General features: G+C 44.7%; 1 protein-coding gene across 1 annotated transcript in view; it reads left to right on the top strand.

Moving 5' to 3' along the window:
- The first annotated feature begins 1,204 nt into the window (after positions 1 to 1,204).
- The window catches only part of RPS23 (ribosomal protein S23), a 68,844-nt gene continuing 49,316 nt past the window's right edge, over positions 1,205 to 20,732 (top strand). Inside the window, exon 1 of the mRNA XM_064140439.1 lies at positions 1,205 to 1,210. Within this exon, the coding sequence (XP_063996509.1) occupies positions 1,207 to 1,210 (4 nt within the window). The 5' untranslated portion in view covers positions 1,205 to 1,206. The remainder of the gene's footprint in view (positions 1,211 to 20,732) is intronic.

The raw sequence follows: 20,732 nt of genomic DNA, 5'->3' as shown, positions 1-20,732 counted from the left end.
CCCTTAGACTGGTCTCATTCATTTTCTTCTCTTTTCTGGTTTCTGTAGTTCAAATGCAGCAGCCTTACTAAATCTAACATCTCTGTGCTTTAATCAATACTACCACGATCCCTTAATTTTTACTACTAAATTATTGCTGGTGTTTTTCAAGTCCTTATTAGCCTCTGCTTCCATTTCACTTCTTTTTGAAGGGATGGCTCATCCAAGCAGGTATCAAACACTTACCCTTTGCTGGGAGTGGAAATTCTGTACTGGTTGGCACCTTTGGTTTAAAGCTCCAGGGATTTTCTACAGTTAGGTTTTTCACTTCATCAGACCACTACTGTGATTGCCTCACAGTTCCTACTGCTTGCAACTACAAACCCTTCTTAAACACCCGATTTTGTTGGCAAGACAGTCAAGCCCAGTACCAGACATGTGAAAACTTTCTCTATCTCCCACAGGACCTGAATGACACTCCCAACAATTATTTCAGCAGCTCCATTTGCATACACAGGCCTCTACCACTGTCGATCTTCCATGTAGCTAAATACAAGTATTCCTCTTCTAACACAGCACTTTCAGCTCAGAGGTATCTTTAGTGCTTATTTATCATCCCAGATACTACCAGTTTAGGCTAATGTCATGGCTTCTACCACTCCTCTGCCATCAGCAATCCTCAGGGACAAACATCCACTTACATGACACCGTATGTTTAGGTGAGACCAAATAGCTCAACCCTACAATACCAGAAGAATTGCCACATGAAATTGAACATTCCACACCAAAGCATTTAATAAAACTGTAAGATCTGAGTGGTAATGCCTGGCTGAAACAAAGTAAACACACTTGCCCAAGTGCATGTGTCTGTTGCACTGATCAGAACACTGGATCAACTTTATCATCAAAGGCATGTGAAAAAGGCAAATGCAGTCCTCCGGCACATCAGGCGAGGTATCCAGAAGACAGGTAAGCCATTAATGCGATTTTATTGAATAGGAACAAAACCTCATCTGGAACAGCCTATGTATTTGAGCCATCTGTGTTCAAAGATGAGCCAAAACTGGAACAGATACCAGGCTGAAAATTGCTGGGACAGTCAGTGGAGAAGGCAGCCGCTGTTACAGAGGATATGTGGAAAGCTAGCTTAGCATATCAAAGTCAGCACGGAGAGGGAGTGTGATTGATCTCTGAAAATACACCCATGGGTAAGCTCAGAGAGGAAGGATGGCTATCCAGCTTAATGACAGCGTTGGCACAATAACAAAAGCGTGCAAACTGTCTGTGAAGAGTATTGGAGTTCAAATATGATGGATTACACATCAGAGAGGAAAAATTCCCTCCAGCAGAGGCAATGAAGGGCAGAAACTAGGAAGTTTTAAACTGGCATTTGACAAATGAATCACCATGATTGTATGACAGGACAGAAAACGGTAATGATTTGAGCTCAACGAGGTAGTCCATTATACACTCTACCCTTTTTACCTTACTGTTGACTCCCACTAGCTTTGTTAATTTATACTATTTCAATGCTTTGTTTATTCAAGGCTCTTTCAACTTATATTTTCATAGTTTTGCCTAATAATTAATACAGGACAATATTTTATCATAGTTTTCTAAGTTCCTATGCTGTTAAGTCATGTGTCTTACTGATCAAGTAGAACACTCAAAGCTGATGAACAAACTCTGCCAGGCAAAAATGTGTAAGACAATATTCTTCTTACCAAAGTAAAAGAATTAGTGATTTTCTTGGTATCATATCTCATAGAATACAATACAGCAAGTTCCTTTCTGATTTAAGAAGTTTTTTACCTCTTTTAAACCACATTTTGGTACCAGAGTATTGTTTGACAAGAGTTTTTCATATCCTATTAATTAATTATAAATACATAAATAAATAAATAAATAAATAAATAAATAAATAAAGGTAAATTATTCTTTTTGGCATTTTAGAATTTGCCTGACCCCGAACTATTTGTTGAATTGGCCATCAATTAACAAAATCTTTAGGTCATCAGAAAAAAAACGGCAGTTGTAAAAAAATGTCAGTTTTCAAATACTTAAACTGAAATAATTCAGCTGGTCCAATAATGCAGATGATTGTCGTGGAGGGCCTGTAGGCCCAAAAATAGGCTTGTTTATGCCTTGCCCTGCCTGGACATGTTTTTCTGCCTAAACCAGGGGTAAATACATTAAATGGATAAAAAGGAGGCACAACAGACCTGATGCCATAAAGTCTGGCCTGCCAGGACCTCTGTTTGTAAGCACATTGTGTAAGCCCCCACGCACCCAGCTCATGCCTGCCTGGAGTAAGCCCATGTGCTTCCCATATTTGGGGAAAGTCCAGGCAAGTGGCATTTGCCTATTACGGTAAGGTTTGGCTGACTGCCAACCTGATTGGTCATTCTAATGGCCAAGGGGCCATTAACCTCAGCCCACATTCAATAAACAGGGGTACACAGGTAAACAACGTGCTCAGACCCTCACGCTCGGACTCCATTGCATAGCTCAGATGCTCAGACCCTCATGCTCTGACCCACTTGCAGCGCGGACTCTCCCTGCATGTGTACCTTAGTTGCAGAGCTCACTTAAGCCTGCCTATATATATATGTGGAGCCTATAGTCTCCTAGCCAGCTGTGCACATCCACACACCACTGTGTTATCAGCACTAGATCCTGTATTGCCTGCCTTTACCTGTGGAGCTCAGGCTCCCAAGCAGCCGTGCACATCCTATTATATGCCTGCTGCATATCACTGCCTGGTAAGCGCCGTTGCCGCGGAGTTAACCAGGAAGCAGACTCTGAATTGTCTGCACGTGATTGGCCTGTCTGGCCAGCTTTAGACCATGCAGAGACTGCCCGATATTCTCCTCCTGCACCTCAGATCCTGCCTGCTAAGAATCCCTGGACAGAGCATCCAGAAGAAGCCAGCAGCACAAAGGCAGAGATTGCATCCTTCACCAGGAGAACCAGTCAGAGACCATCATTTCCCCAGAAACTGGGAAGATTCATCCTTTCCCCGCAAGCCGGGAGGATTCCAGCCTCAAAGTCCATGGGCAAAGCATCCCCTGGAGTTTGGACACCAGGCATAAGCTGTGACATAGCTCCGGAGGTTGATTGATAATTAATAAGAGTTGTGAGTAATTTCTTTAATACCTCTGTAAATATCTGTTGCCTCTGCCATAGAGCAGAATCAGTTTCCAGCTCACTCTGCTGGATGAATAGTGTATAGACTCCAAATGGTATTTGCCGTGGGGGAAAAATCTTCTCTCTGTATATAGTTTGAATGTTTGCTAGTTATTAGTAAGTTCCTGCACATATTTATCCTAGAATGTTTTCATGACCATGTAAGAATCATTTTAATATTAATATACAGTGGTAGGGGGTGGCGAGAGTCTAGAACATTAATAACTATATATTTTTATACAACATTATCTCACACCAATTAATTTCTCCCCTCCACCAAAATCGGCGTAATCGGCAGAATGCCACTCCGCGACAATGATATAACAATAGCCTTCTACAAGACATTTCACTTGATAGCACTGCTGTGGAGGCAGGGAATTAATGTGGCCGAGTGTGCTAGTTTGAAGCAGGCTAGAATGTTTTGGTGAGAAAAAGTAGATCATAGGCTGTGAAAGGAAAACAATGGTGATGTCTACTCCCCTCACAGTCTCGCTGAGATGTATGGGAACAAGAAAGAAAAACATTAGATAACACTTTCGCCATTTTCTTCACTCTGCTTCTGGCTTCGGACTGAGCTACATCTCCCTAACATCACCTTCCACCAACTTTGCTTCTTAACCTCTTGGCTGAACCTCTTTTCTTCCTTAGGACTGGGGTAAGGTTGAGAGGGGCAGGGGGAAGGTGCAGGGGTGGTTGGGAGCCCCTCCTGGGGACTCAGATTTCTGGGAGGGGAGTTGTGTTTCTGTATTACTTTTACCCTGTATATATTTCTGTATATAACTGTATATATTGTGAATATGTGGTTGTATATCATGCTAGCTGTAAATAAATAGCTTCATTTATATTCCCAAATCTGGCTGAGTCTAGTCTGGGTATTACTAAAGTGGGGGGTAGGGGGGTGGGTAACACCCAAACCATCACACCGAGTCAGGAATTTTATACAAAAATAGAGTTATTTTATTTCCTGAAAACCCGCCCCCAAAACTATATACAGAAATTAATTTAGTTTTAATTACCAGATTCAGCTCATTTGAGAAGATCTACAGGATGCCATAGATAATTTGACTGTTTTGGAAGTCAGAAGTTGGAAAAGGCTTTGGCTGTTAAATGAATAGCGTTTTCTTAATAATAAAGCTGAGCCAAAATAAACTCACAGTCAGGCTGGCTTGGTACCACGGCCAGTCCTCTCGCTCTCTTTCAGAAGCCGCAGGAAGATCGTTAAGAGGTACTCAGGTCTGCACAAAGGATGTTAAATGGGTGAAGCAGTCCTTTGGAGTGCTGGGCTCTTTCTGCATCCAGGCCAGGCGAGGTGGGGGGAGAAGTCTCAGGCAGGAATGAATCCAAGGCAGGGAACGAATCCAAGGTGGGAACCCCAAGAGTGGGAAGTCCCCCAATATTTAGACCCTTCCTAGACAAAGAGCAGAGTTATCACTTCCTAGGCATGAAGACCACAGCCAACTACAGCCCAATTCCAGCACGGGCACTGCACGGGCACCCCTCATGCCAGAAGGGCCCCTTGCTCACCCCCTTCACTCCTGCAGGGCGGGGGGGACAGGAAGCAGGTCTGTGTGTCTTTTCCTCTCCCAGTCAAACCACAGAGGGAGAGGAATTCAGGGATATACAGGACTTCAGGACAAGCACACAACACCAATAGTAATTTAAAATAATGATAATTTAAATAAAAACCCTTAGAATGAAAATTGCACACATTAATAACAGATTTCTAAGGGCAACAGTAAACAGACAACCAAAACCAAGTAGATGTGCTTTTACTGCAATTACGGGAATTAGTTATTGACCCTACACTGTATAACATTTCGTCAAGGATCCAGGGACAAGACCAAAAACTGTCAGTGTTGATCTTAGCAGATGACAGCAAGGCTGGGAGAACAGTAAACAATTAAAAGAGCCCAGGATAATGAATGAGAACAACCTGGATTAGCCTTGGCATGGACCAGTGGTGAACCTGTTAGTCTGAGCAGACAGACAGTAAACTGTACACCCAAGATACATAATAACAGTATACATACAGGATATAATGATTCTGTCATGGGAAACAATGATTTTAAAGGATTTAAGGATGGGTAATCTCTGCACCATGATTTGTTAATGTTAAATATATCCACAGTACTAATCAGAATTTTAGGCGTGTGCACAGGGAATACTGAATGGGGTAGGGATGCAAAATACTCTTGCATTTAGCATTGGGGAAACCATTACAACAATACTATCTCTGTTTCTAGTATCAGCAGGTAAATATGGATTTTGTAGTGTAGACATTAGCATAGTTGTAAAGTGCCTTAATGCTGATGGAAGACTAGAAAAAAATTATGATTAAGGGAGAGAGAAAGGTTTGGGAATATTCCTCTCTGTAGTCTGCTCACCTCCTTGGAAAAGAGACAGTTCCCATAGTGGCTTTAAGCTGAGCAGACATAGCTGCAACAAGCAACCAGGAGGTGGAGGTAGAGGAAAAACAGTACAAAATTTAAAACAAAACCAAAAACCCAAACAACTATTTACTCCATAGTGTAACTCATTTCCCATCATCGGTAATTTGCAAATCAAGAAGTGGAGGCTGCCGTTAAAAACTTGGCCTGCTTCATAGAATCATAGAATCAACCAGGTTGGAAGAGACCTCCAAGATCATCCAGTCCAACCTAGCACCCAGCCCTAACCAATCAACTAGACCATGGCACTAAGTGCCTCATCCAGGCTTTGCTTGAACACCTCCAGGGACGGTGACTCCACCACCTCCCTGGGCAGCCCATTCCAATGCCAATCACTCCCTCTAGCAAGAACTTCCTCCTAACACCCAGCCTATACTTCCCTCGGCACAACTTGAGACTCTGTCCCCTTGTTCTATTGGTGGTTGCCTGGCAGAAGAGGCCAACCCCCACCTGGCTACAACCTCCCTTCAGGTCGTTGTAGACAGCAATGAGGTCCCCCCTGAGCCTCCTCTTCTCCAGGCTAAACAACCTCAGCTCCCTCAGTCTCTCCTCATAGGGTTTGTGTTCCAGGCACCTCGCCAGCTTTGTTGCCCTTCTCTGGACACCTGCCAGCACCTCAACATCTCTCTTGAATTGAGGAGCCCAGAACTGGACACAGTCCTCAAGGTGTGGCCTGACCAGTGCTGAGTACAGAGGAAGAATTACCTCCCTTGTCCTACTGGCCACACTGTTCCTGATGCAGGCCAGGATGCCATTGGCCCTCTTGGCCACCTGGGACAAGTTAACTGAGGGACATCCTAGCAATCACACCAAAAGTCGCATAAGCATATCCTAGCAGCCTCTCACTTCACACAATTTACCAGAGAGACTCAAGGGGTCAGGGAAAGAGGCTCAACAAAGCTGTTCTCAGTATTTTCAAGTGCCTTAGCATGACTCTTTCTGGGACTTGGTTGTACACTGCAAGAGCAGCCCTTCTGGTCTGGAAATCATCCTCAGTGCTCCTGCCCTGTCCCTGGAAGCTGCCGTGACCACCATATGGCAGGAGGTCAGCCTATCGCTTATCCCTTTCAAGATCGGCCCTCTTATTATAGAGTTCACAGACTTCAAAGTCACTATGTTCTGTGTGGGCAAAAGAGACACTACAGTTTTATAACCATTCTGCAATCTTCTGCCAAACTAGCAGTCTGTTTCTGAAGGCAGTTGTTTATTTGTTAATTTCCAGAACTGCTCCTGATGTCAAAATTATCTTCATGACAGTCCTTAGAACACTTTAAATTTATAGCTATGGTAAGGCATTCATAGAAGTAATCTTTGTTTAATGGGTTTCTTATGTATTTTTCTCCAAACAATGCAGACAATGTTTCATATAGACTACTTCCTTTTTGCATCCCCATCCTGTGTGCTGCTTGGGAAAATGTCCCTGGCTTGACTTCTTCTTTTCCATCAGTACTGTCAGGCATAGAGAAATAATCTGTACGCCCAAGTGCTGTCACAGTGAAAGACTAGCATTTACCTTCAGAAAACCAAAACTATTTTTCCCACCAATTATATCTTATTATAGATCAGAACATACAAATACAAAAACACAGAATCACAGGATTAACCAGGTTGGAAAAGACCTCCAAGGTCGTCAAGTCCAACCAATCACCCAACACCATCTAATTAATTAAACCATGGCACTAAGTGCCTCATCTAGCCTTTTTTTAAACACTCCCAGGGATGGTGACTCCACCACCACCCTACACAGCCCATTCCAATGACAACCACTCTTTCTGTGAAGAACTTCTTCCTAACATCCAGCCTAAATCTGCCCTGGTGCACTTTCAGATTGTGTCCCCTCGTTCTGTCACTGGGTACCTGAGAAAAGAGACCAACCCTCACTTGGCTACAACCTCCCTTCAGGTAGAGTTATAGAGCAATGTCTCCCCTGAGCCTCCTCTTCTCCAGGCAAACACCCCCAGCTCCCTCAGCCTCTCCTCACAGGGCTGTGCTCCAGCCCCCTCACCAGCCTTGCTGACCTTCTCTGGACACGTTCAAGCACCTCAACATCCTTCTGAAATTGAAGAGCCCAGAACTGGACAAAAGACTCAAGGTGTGGCCTGAGCAGTGCTGAGTACAGGGGCAGAAGGAGTTCCCTGGTCCTGCTGGTCGCATGATTCCTGATACAAGCCAGGATGCCATTGGCCTTCTTGGCCACCTGGGCACTCTGCTGGCTCATGTTCAGCTGGCTGTCAACCAGTATCACCAGGTCCCTCTCTGCCTGGCTGCTCTCCAGCCACTCTGTCCCCAGCCTGTGGTGCTGCATGAGGTTGTCGTGGCCCAAGTGTAGTACCCAGCACTTAGCCTTGTTAATTCCTGCCATTGGACTGTGCCCATCTGTCCAGCCTGCCCAGGTCTCAGTGCTGAGCCTTCCTGCCCTCTAACAGATCAACACATACTCCCAACTTGGTGTCATCTGCAAACTTACTGATGGAGGACTCAATCCCCTCATCCAGATCATCTATAAAAATATTAAACAGGATTAAGCCCAGCACTGTTCTCTGAGGGACACTACTGGTGATTGTCTGCCAACTGGATGTAGCTCCATTCACCACTCTCTGGCCCTGGCCATCTAGCCAGTTCTTGACCCAGCGCAGATTGCACCCATCCCTTCTTTCCACCAAAACCTGCTTTCACCTTTCAAAGTACTCTACAATGAAGATTAATCCTGTGTAAGACAATAAAGGCAGTACTATGTTAAAAAAACATCTCTGTGTGGATTTCCAAGAGATGATCAAAAGCCCAACACTATATAAGTGGCCATAGTACAGCAACTACTGGCCTGGCATTTAAGCATGGATGGTGTGAAAAATCTGTAATCTGTAAAGGAAGCCTGTCTCAGAAAGGAGAAAGTAAAGTAAATATCCTAGGAGAGAGGTCTCACTGTTCCCACATGTGGGGCTATAAGTGGGGAACAGTATTTCTAGTGCACATCTCCTGTCCTGCTGACATTCTAGTAATAATTGTGTTTGCAAAAGTGGAAGCAAAGGACAATCTTACCATCACAGGAGTTTAATCATGCAACAGCTGGAACATATTTTCAACAAGCTCCTTGGTTTACTAAAGTCACATGTCCCATAGTTTCTAATTAAAAAATGCTCCAAATCCAGGTGCTACACATCCCTGCAGTGAAGTTTGATCAGACTGCTCTGTGTGGGATACAATGGAAGTCCTGTCATGCAGAAAAGAGCATCTGCTTCCCATCTATCAATATCCTATGGAAATAAGTTTGCAGCCCTCATTATTCCCAACTAATAAATGCCTTTTGTATGTAGTCTTGAAAAAAACCACCAACCCAGGACATAATATTCATTATCTGAGTATTTGTAGGTTAAGATGATCTGATTGTGCAGCTGTTGAGATTTTCTCTAACTGAAGAACATGCAGCTTCTAACACCTCAAAACTGGTTTAATATAAATTCTATACCACCATTCAGTTTGACCTTTTTTACAGACACAGAAGTTGCGTCAAAGGGCCAAGTTTTACTTGACTCTAGCTGGCCGTTATGCTCCCACAGCAAAAATATAAGAACAGCTGCAGCTTGTAGTGTGGAGGAAGTTAGATTCACTGGAAATGGCCTTGAGCACAGGGTTTGAACTCGTATCACTACATCTGCAGCTGAGTCTGTTCTCCTCCTTGATGTCACATTTAAACAAAGGCCACTGCTCCACAGCCCCTGCATTTTATAACTTAGGTTAAGTTAGGTAAAAATTCAAATAATTGAAAATTACTTGTGTTTTAGAAGAAAAATTGCTTTCACTCAGAGGAATAAAGAAATGTACTTATTTGGGCTTTACCATGCCCATGTAAATGAGTGCACACTGGAGACCTAACACTGGTTAATTAAAATTCAGGATAACTACAGGGAATAACCAGAAAATCTCCCAGGAACTGACCTCTAAGTTTGCCTCAAGATCAGCAAGCACTGAAGTAAACTAAAAGTATGCCAGGAATAAAGAGGGAGTTGCAGGCATCAGGCTGCCTTTTTCCCAGGAGCAGTGAGCTATTTATTAGACACACCTGAAGGAACTGCTTATTCACTTGTAAGAGGGCAGCAGAAAAATAAGCAATAGCAAATGAAGCTGTTTCTCCTGCAAGCAAAGACACACAGGGAAAACCATGCCTCAGGTGCTTATCCTGAATAGTGCAGCAGCTGCAAGGATCATCTTGCTGCCACTGAGAGCAAGCCCTGCAGAATGATACACAAGATGGCCCAAGTACAGCCTGTGTCGATGGAACAAACCTCCTACCATGACCCATGCACACCTCCAGGCACACAGAGTACCACACCATGTGGTCACACCAGAGCCTGGGCAAAAGGCTGCATGCCATGTTTGGTCTTTAGCCTCCTGACAATAAAACCTTCTATGTCAAAGGTTAAGGCTGGGCCGGGCACTAAGCAAGGGACAGATGCTCTCTATGAACCCCTTTTATTTCCCAAGGGGGAAGAGAAAGGATGTAAGGGAGAGAGACTGACAGACTGAAAAAGAATACTAGAACACCTTTAATGGAAATAATAACTATAAAATCAAATATATGTAAAATCAACATTGAACCCAACCACTCTAATGGCAATTACATCACTGTCATCAGTGATGATCTGGGCAGTCATTGGTGGAGTCCTAGACTGGACTCAGTGACAGATGGGAACTGGATTCAAGAGCTGAATTCCAGAACTCAAATTAGGAACAAATGAATCAGAATCTAAGGCTGGACAGAGTCCTCTTCAGACTTTGCCATTGAACACAAAGTTTGACCTGCATGATCCCTCAGCTTGATGCTGAAGATGATGTATATGGAATGGAATTCCTTGTTCGTCACTTTGGAGTCACCTGTCCTGTCCCTGCAGGTGGGGACTTGCAACAGTTCCAACGGTGCACAAGATTTAGCAGTGCCTCGATCTGCACACCAACCCTTGGTACTCAATAGAAGCATTGAGTTATCACTGCTAGGAGCAGATACTGCCTGTGAAAAACACTGTTGACTTCAGAAAGAGCAGTTTCTTACAAGAATATGAGATGAAAGGCAAAATGACTGGACAGAATTAGTTCTGGTTTAGTTCAAACCACAACATCCTTGTATGCTATCTGTCCACAGGTTATAACTGGACACAAATTCCTACCAGCCCACATGGATTGCATCTTTCCAAACTTCTGAAGTTTTGCCCTTTACACCTCTGCCAAAAAAAAAAAAAACAACAAACAAACAAACAAACCAAAACAAAACAAAAACAGTAAATCATTTAGTTCACTGTAGTGTCTATAATTATACTGTCAGAGAGAAATAGAAATATCTATTCAGCCTGGACCCACTCTACTTCTATTTCAATTGCTCTCATTTTTTTATAAGAACACTGTGTCAAGGAGTACCTTATCCAGATGATGTTTGAGGTGTGGGGAGTATGGGCTATTGTAATTTGGAATTAAATGAGTGTATTAAGTCATTATTAATTAAATGTTTATTCCATCTTCAAATATTATGCTGGTGTGCTAGTTTGAAGCTAGCTAGAATGTTTTGGTGAGAAGAATTAGATTACAGGCTGTGAAAAGGAAACAATGGTGATGTCTACTTCATTCACAGGCTTGCTGAGAGGTATAAGAGCAAGAACACAACATAGATAAGGGAGTTGCTCTCTGTCTGCGCTTTGGGCTGCATCTTTCTCTAACCTAACCTGCCGTCTCTGTGATTAATCCACCTGCTTCCTAATCCCCCTCGCTGACCCTCCAATCTTTCTTGGGCATAAGGCAAGATCTGGGACAAGGGAGAGGGGTGGCAGAAAGGTGGAAGGGCAGTTGAGAGTCCTCCTGGGGACTCAGGTTTCTGGGAGGGCTGTTGTGTTTCTGTATTACCTTTTACCTTGTATATTTCTGTCTATAACTGTATATACTGTAAATGTCTGCTTGTATCTTGTGCTAAACTGTAAATATAAGCTTTGTTCAATTTTCAGAGCCACTGAGTCTAACCTTGCTGATTTACAAAGTGTGGCGGGGTGGGTAACACCCAAACCATCAGAGCTGGGGCTATAATCTCTACAGAAGACACTCATATCCCTACTCTGTAGCATTTGTCTATCTGTCTTCAGCAGAACTGAATTACACAGTGTCAAAGTTTTCCCTTAAAACAAAGCTGATCAATAACATAGCTGGTGGAAAACATTGTGCAGAAATCACATCATGAGATATTACCTTGTATGAACAGCTCTGACCAGAAGAAATAATTTGTCAAGGGAGCAGGACAGTGTTGAGTGATGTGTAGGAAAGATGAGGAAAAAGTTCCAGAAAACTATTGTTTTTTTAAAAATCACTTTATAGCATTGCAGGATCATAGAACAATTTATGTTGAGCGGGATCTGTAGAGGTCATCTAGTCTGACCTCCTGCTCAAAAAAAAAAGGGTCTTCTTCAAAGCAGGATCAAGTTTCTCAGGGCCTTGTCCAGATGAGTTCCAAATGACTTTCAGGTATGCAGAGTCCACAGACTTTCTAGGCAACCTTTTTCAGTGCTTAATAATCACCACTATGAATGAAACTCTTTTTATACTCTGCTGGATTTTGCCTTGCTGCTACTTGTGTTGATTATCTCTCATTTTTTCACAGCACATCTCAAAAAGAGTCCCTGCCACTGTTAAGGACATTAGTGAAGGCAGAAAGAGTATTTCACAGAATCACCCATGTTAGAAAAGACTCTCAGGATCACCAAGTCCAAATTATAACCCTACTCTACAAGATTCACCCTAAACCATATCCCCAAGCACCAAATCCAAATGACTCTTAAACACATCCAGGGTCACTGACACAACCACCTCCTTGGGTGGCTCATTCCAGTGCCTGACCACTCTCTCCATGAAAAACTCTTTCCTAATATCCAATCTCTAAATACCCAGCCTCAGCTTGTGGCCATTACCCCTTGTTCTGTTTCAAATTACCTGTGAGAAGAGACCAGCACCGGCCTCTCAACAACATCCCTTCAGGTAGTTGAGACAATTAGGTCTCCCTTCAGCCTCCTCTTTTTCAAACTAAACAACCTCAGCTCCCTCAGTCACTCCTCATAAGATTTATTATTTATTTCTTCCCCTTATCCTTCACTTCTGCAGGCTGAACATACTCCATTCCCTTGGCCTCCTGTTCTACATCCTAATAATGATTGTGTCCCTATGCTGAACTTGTTTTACTGTCTTGCATTTAGTGGGGTCACCAAACCCAGACATAGATTCAGCCACATTAACCCCACATAGAAGAGACTAATTGTTTCCCTTAACTCACTGACCCCATACTTGACAATGCAGCCTAGCAAACGGTTTGCCTTCATCACTAGAGCTGTGTGCTGCTTAATCCTGTTCAGCTTGTTGTCCATCATGACTCCTGGATCCATTTATTGCAGAAATTACCCCTGTTCTGTCAACACTGACCTCTGTAGAGCTGCATGGAGCTGCTCCCTATAAGGTCCAGGGCATCATGTGTCACCTACTAAGCTTCAAATCACTGACCATAACACTTTGAAACCTCATCAGCCTTGCACTTCACCTATCCATCCCATATCTCCACGATCATCACCAGGCTACTACAGACACGTGACACTGACCGCTCTTCTTGGTGCAAGATTTACAACTTTGTCTTTGGAGTAAGTCAAACTACACCAAAAGTCAAGAGCTATAGTTCTTGGTGAAACACTCAGAGGACTACAGCAGATAGATTTCAGAGATAGACAATTCACTCCAGACCTCCCTGTCAGACCATTCAGCACCACATCCGTATACTGCACAAAACCTCCAGCAGCAAAGACTAACAGAGGTGCCACATCTCACAGCAATTATTTTCCAGGGTATGACTTTGTTACTGAGGTGTTTGGATTATGAGGATGAGTAAGTGGATTCCTTGATTTTTTTGTACTCCTGGTACCACCCCAGTAGAGGGAGATTTTGTAGGGAATGCTGTATTAAACTTCTGGAGAGGCACTGCTTTTTCTCCATAGAGTCTTGAGGCTAAAACCATCAAAGTCAGTGGACATATTTAACTTCTTTTCAGTTTTTCAGTTCTGCTAGTCCTGCAGCTGCAATGTTTTAGAATCATAGAATCAACCAGGTTGAAAGAGACCTCCAAGATCATCCAGTCCAACCTAGCACCCAGCTCTATCCAATCAACTAGACCATGGCACTAAGTGCCTCATCCAGGCTTTGCTTGAACATCTCCACCACCTCCCTGGGCAGCCCATTCCAATGGCAAATCACTCTCTCTGGGAAGAACTTCCTCCTAACACCCAGCCTATACTTCCCCTGGCACAACTTGAGACTGTGTCTCCTTGTTCTGTTGCTGGTTGCCTGGCAGAGGAGACCAACCCCCACCTGGCTACAATCTCCCTTCAGGTAGTTGTAGACAGCAATGAGGTCAGCCCTTAGCTTCCTCTTCTCCAGGCTAATCAACCCCAGATCCCTCAGCCTCTCCTCATAGGCATTGTGTTCCAGGCCTCTCACTATCTTTGTCACCCTTCTCTGGACATGTTTTAATTACAAGTAGACTGCTTCCCATAGGAACTTCCATTTGTCTAAAGCAGACCCACTTCTTCAGGTTTATTTGCTTTGATCTAGAAATGGTGTGTGACTTCTCAGTATGTAAAGAGTTCAGACTGAAAGCAGCTTAATCATATCACAGTATCACAGTATCACAGTATCACCAAGGTTGGAAGAGACCTCACAGATCATCAAGTCCAACCCTTTACCACAGTGCCCAAGGCTAGACCATGGCACCAAGTGCCACATCCAACCTTGCCTTGAACTGCCCCAGGGACGACGACTCCACCACCTCCCCAGGCAGCCCATTCCAGTGCCCAATGACTCTCTCAGTGAAGAACTTTCTCCTCACCTCGAGCCGAAATTTCCCCTGGCGCAGCCTGAGGCTGTGTCCTCTTGTTCTGGAGCTGGCCACCTGAGAGAAGAGAGCAACCTCCTCCTGGCCACAACCACCCTTCAGGTAGTTGTAGACAGCAATAAGGTCACCCCTGAGCCTCCTCTTCTCCAGGCTAAACAACCCCAGGCTTTTACTGCCTTTTGTTCCAGTTTCTCTTTGGACCAAATGAAAGATAAAAATCTCATTGGCAAATGCCAACACTTTGTCCGAGTTCACACTTCCCTGACACCGTGGACAAAGCTCACAAGAAATGCCTGTGTACCTGTCTTAGCAAAACAGCCTCCATAATCACACATGGAATTGCTGTACCCTACAGTGTTTCATGCAAGGTCAGCCTGAGATACAGGAGTCACAACATCTGATGAACACTGATCTTTTCCCAAAGCCTTAGATTTGATAAATCACTGTGCAGCTATCCTTGCCTATCAGTCACTTCCTTGGCTCACATCTACTTGTCTTCACTCCAACTCTATGAGTGCACCAATAGTGACAGACCAGGACTCCTTGCCACCCCTGTGATAAGGACACTCTTTCAGCTAAATCAAATCACTTGTAATTCCTTGAACAAGAGATTTGATCACCAAGACACATCAATCACTAGTGACACTCGGTTGAAGATCCACAGGTTTAGATTTGCCTTCATATTTTCCAGTCTACAAGTTAGGAGACATCACAGAATCACAGAACTTCTTAGATTGGAAAAGACCTTCAAGATCATCAGGTCCAATCATTAGTTTCACACTGACAAGTCCCTGACTAAACCAAATCCCTCAGTACAACATCTGATCACTATGAATTGCTACGGTTGGAAAGGACATCCAGTGTCATCCAGTCCAACCTTCATCCCAGCATCCTTCATCAGTAGACCATAGCCTCAAGAGCCACATCCACTCTTCTTTTGAACACCTCCAGGGACGATGACTCCACCACCTCCCTGGGCAGCCTGTTCCAGTGCCTGATCACCCGCTCAGTAAACAACTTCCTCCAAACATCCAACCTAAACCTCCCCTGATGCAACTTGAGGCCATTTCCTCTTGTCCTGTCACGAGTAATTCAGGAGAAGAGACCAGCTCCAGCCTCACTACAACATCCTTTTAGGTAGTTGTAGGACATGATGGGAGCATAGCCTCTCAGAAGAGACAAGTGGCTTGGGAAATTCGTTCTAACAGGCAAGCAGCATTTCATCCTAGAGAAAAAAAGATCTAAAAAATGTCACAAGTGATGCTTTGATTAATGCTCATGTCATAAATAACAGGCATAAACTGGCATTCATGCAAGTTAAGGCTTTAATAGAGTTGCAGGAACCAAGCAATCAGGCCTGCGTACAAGGGGAGACTCTGATCTACCCCAAGGCACACCCTTTGCTTTCAGTTTTCTCTTTTTATACCCTATTCTATTACATATTCATTACTAAGTTCTAAGAAAAGGTTGGGTTTTCTTTATCAGTTTTAGGAATGTGAGATGTCTCTTCCACACAGGTCTTCTTTTATCTGGTGGTCCCTCTGGTATTCTTTGATGAAGTAAGGAGTCTTGCTTAAGTGTCTTCCTCATGAACTTCAAAGTCTTTGTTCTTCTGTTTGGTCATGCAGAAAGGTGGCACCAGGAGGAATGCATTTCCATTTAAATATGCAAAAGACTATCTCTTCCACATGCCTCCCTCCTTCGCCAATCTTATTACTCTTATCTTAGGCTTATTGCATACCTTTTGCAATGGTGGTGCAAGCAGGAATGCAGTTTCATTCAAACCCCCCTTCCTCCTTGTCTGTGACCCCTTGCCACGAATTGATCGGATCACACATATGATTCTATATATTTCTCACACTCACAAAGGCTACATGTGGCTGTGTAAACTCCCTGAAGGAGATTACTGCTAAATTCAGGGATGAACCTCACTCTGTCAACCTGGAAGAAGGAGTGGTAGGGCAGCAAGGGTAGGCAGTCAGTCAGTGAAACCTTAAATACCCTTTTGTCTTCAATCTTCCACAGAGTGACAGCAAAAGTCACAGCAGAATATACCAGAGGCACAGAAGATGTAAATATATGCACAATATGGCAGATCACCCTGGTGCAGTACATCTTAATTTTTACATTCCTGTGACAGCAAAAGTGAGGCTTGTCCAAGGAAGAAACTGAAACTACTGAAACCAGGGGTAATCCATCTCATGCTAAACATACTGCATGTCTCCCACTGATTTCAGCAGGAGTGAAATCAGACCCACAATTTGTGAGCATACATTCAGAAAACGTTAGAGACTGCAAAAGAGTCTCAGTGGACAGTGTGAGCAACAGACATGAAGGAGGGAAGCCATCTTCAAACTGCTCTAAGGCAAAAAAGACAGAAACATCTCCTGGGATCTTTCTAACCATTCTTTCAAAATATTACAGAATCACAGAATTAACTAGGTTGGGAAAGACCTCCGAGGTCATCAAGTCCAACCTATCACCTCATTTAAGTAAGTGGTTGGTCACAGTATTCCTAGCACTGTGACTTTGAACAGTGGTGCTAAGAGGTCTCCTTCTCAGCTCGTTTACTCTGCTATTATCACATTTGTTCTAGGTGCAGCCAGGATCTTCCGAGAGCGGATCCCATGAGAAAGGACCTTTGTGTTTGTTTGTGCTCCGCAGTGACTCCGAGAGCTCCAGTGGCCAGGTGACTTGGACATTCTCACCGACCTAGCTGCAGGCTTCAAGGGCTGCAGCTCGCCACGCAGCCCAGCTCCTGTCCTTCCACCAACATACGGCATCTTGAGTGCGATGCCCTCCTTCGTCCCCGACGGAGCTACTGGACTCCAAACCAAAAAGAGGACGTGGGTCCTGGCCACGGAAGAGGACAGCCACTCAGACATGCATCTACGCGGGCTGTGGGAAGGCCTACACCAAGAGTTCACACCTTCTAATTAATTAAACCATGGCACTAAGTGCCTCATCCAGTCTCTTTTAAACACCTCCAGAGACGGTGACTCCACCACCTCCTCCAGCAGCCCATTCCAATGCCACTCACTCTTTCTGTGAAGAATTTCTTCCTAACATCCAGCCGATGCCTGCCCTGGTGCACTTCGAGATTGCGTCCCCTCGTTCTGTCACTGGGCGCCTTGGAGAAGAGACCAACGCACACTTGGCTACAATCTCCTTTCAGATAGTGGTAGAGAGCAATGAGGTCTCCCCTGAGCTTCCTCTTCTGCCCAGCTCCCTCAGCCTCTCCTCACAGAGCTGTGCTCCAGCCCCCTCACCAGCCTTGCTGCCCTTCTCTGGACACGTTCAAGCACCTCAACATCCTTCTGAAATTGAAGAGCCCAGAACTGGACAAAAGACTCAAGGTGTGGCCTGAGCAGTGCTGAGTACAGGGGCAGAAGGAGTTCCCTGGTCCTGCTGGTCGCATGATTCCTGATACAAGCCAGGATGCCATTGGCCTTCTTGGCCACCTGGGCACTCTGCTGGCTCATGTTCAGCTGGCTGTCAACCAGTATCACCAGGTCCCTCTCTGCCTGGCTGCTCTCCAGCCACTCTGTCCCCAGCCTGTGGTGCTGCATGAGGTTGTCGTGGCCCAAGTGTAGTACCCAGCACTTAGCCTTGTTAATTCCTGCCATTGGACTGTGCCCATCTGTCCAGCCTGTCCAGGTCCGTCTGCAGAGCCCTCCTGCCCTCTAACAGGCTGAAACATGCTCCAAACTTGGTGTCATCTGCAAACTTGCTAATGGAGGACTCAATCCCCTCATAAAGATATTAAACAGGACTGGGCCCAGCACTGACCCCTAGGGAACACCACTAGTGACTGGCTGCCAACTGGATGTGGCACCATTCACAACCACTCTCTGAGCCTGGGCATCCATCCAATTCTTAGCCCAGCTCAGAGTGTCTCTGTCCAAGTCATGGGCTGCCAGCTTTGCTAGGAGTTTGCTATGGCAGACAGTGTCAAAGGCCTCCCTGTAGTCCAGGTAACATAAATGCAACTTGCATTTATGCTTCTCAGGCTTTGTCTTCTCATCTATTTCCCACAACCACCTAATACAATCATCCACCTATGCCTTCCATCATGCAGGTTGTGTAACTGACACAATACAGTCCAGCTCAACTCCGTACGTCAGAGCCAAGGACTTCCAAACTGTTTAGCACCTCTGAAATTTAGAGATGGCTGTCATAAACTCTAAGACATGTTCAAGGTTCACAGGTGCTTCCTTTGATAAGTCATAAAACTGATGGTAATTGAATACCATAAGGGATTGTTTTCAGAGAACTTTGTAAAGCAGACTCTATTAATAAAGAATTAATTTCTCATGTTTCCCCCTGTAAGCACAAAATCATACAAATCCTAAAGCTTCCAAGCTCTCACCAAACCTGCCAATGTCAGTGAATCTGGCCCTTCAGCATGTTTCCAAGAGGGTGCACAGTATTTAACAGAAGGGGGGTTGTTTAGCCTGGAGAAGAGGAGGCTCAGGGCTGACCTCATTGCTGTCTACAACTACCTGAAGGGAGGCTGTGGCCAGGTGGGGGTTGGTCTCTTCTCTCAGGCAACCACCAATAGAACAAGGGGACACAGTCTCAAGTTGTGCCAGGGAAAGTATAGGCAGGATGTTAGGAGGAAGTTCTTGCCAGAGAGAGTGATTGGCATTGGAATGGGCTGCCCAGGGAGGTGGTGGAGTCACTGTCCCTGGAGGTGTTCAAGCAAAGCCTGGATGAGGCACTTAGTGCCATGGTCTAGTTGATTGGATAGGGCTGGGTGCTAGGTTGGACTGGATGATCTTGGAGGTCTCTTCCAACCTGGTTGATTCCATGATTGTATGAAAAGGGTGCAGGGCCAAAGGTTTGCAAGCATAACCTGGCAGTCTGTATGGCAGCTGCCAAAGGTGTTTCTTTTTCCTATCAAGCTTCTCAGACCTAAGTGGAATGCAGGAATCAGCCCTATACAGGTATCAGGCCTGCACTCTCTTTGCCTCTCACCATAAAACTGCCTCTCTGCTGTTTCTCTCTGTTTGCTACCCACCCTTGTAGCCTAGCCTAGTCATTTCCTAATGTTCTGTTTGAATTAGAACAGATTAATTCTGTTCAGGCATTTTATTTTTCAGTCTCTTCAAGTAACTGCACTTTGTGAAGCTGAGGGCATGTTTTCACAGTGTCTGCTTTGAGCAGTGTTAACACTCTATGCTTCCAGCTGGTTTGCAGACCAAAGTCACTGTTAAATCTTGTGTACCATGCTGAAGGTGCAGTAAGTAAAGTCACACCTTCAGGGAGAACAGATGACCCTAAACTGTCCAGCAAGGTATTCCATTCCATACTGATCACATTCATCACAAAGCTGGATGACCATAAGCATCATGGAACCATACAATTGCTTTGCTTAGAAAGACGTCTAAGGCCATCAGGTCCAACCATTGACCTAACACCACCATAGCCACTACACTGTGTCCCAGCACACTTTATGAACACCTAGAGGGACAGTGACTCCACTACCTCCCTGGGCAGCCTGTTCCAACACTTGACAACTCTTGGAGGAAATAATCTTTTCCTAATATCCCATTTAACCATCCCCTGGCACAATTTCAGGTCATTTCCTCTATTCTAACATTTGATACTAGGGAAAGGAGCCTGACCCCCACCTCACTGCCACCTCCTTTTGGGAAGTTGCAGACAACAATGACGTCTCCACTCAGCTTCCTCTTCTCCAGACTGAACAATCCCAGCTCTCTCAGATGCTCTTCATAAGGCTTGTTCTCTAGACACATCACCAGGTATGTTACCCTTCACTGGACACTTTCCAGCAACTCAATGAATTTTGTGGAGTGAGGGGACCAAAGCTGAACACAGTATTCGAGGTGTGCTCTCACCTGTGCTGAGTACAGGGGCATGATCACTCCCCCACTCCTGCTGGCCACACTGTTCCTGATACAGGCCAGGATGCTGTTGGCATTCTTGGTCACCTGAGAACAGTGCTGGCTCGTGTTCAGGCATCTCTCAACCAGCACCCCCAGGTCCTTATCTGCTGGGCAGCTTTCCAGCCACTCTGCTCCTAGTTTGTAACATTGTCTGGGGTTTTTGGCTTTGTTAAACCTCACACAACTGACCTCAACCCATTGATCCAGCCTCTTCAGATGTCTTGGCAGAGCAGAGCTTTCCTGCCCTCAAGCAGATCAACACTCCTACCTATTGAGTGTCATGGGCAATCCTGTTGAGAGAGCACCCAA

Source organism: Pogoniulus pusillus, chromosome Z (genome assembly GCF_015220805.1).
Source record: "Pogoniulus pusillus isolate bPogPus1 chromosome Z, bPogPus1.pri, whole genome shotgun sequence".
Lineage (NCBI taxonomy): Eukaryota > Metazoa > Chordata > Aves > Piciformes > Lybiidae > Pogoniulus > Pogoniulus pusillus.
Note: the sequence above shows the minus strand (reverse complement) of the source record. Positions and strands in the feature narration are given on the sequence as shown.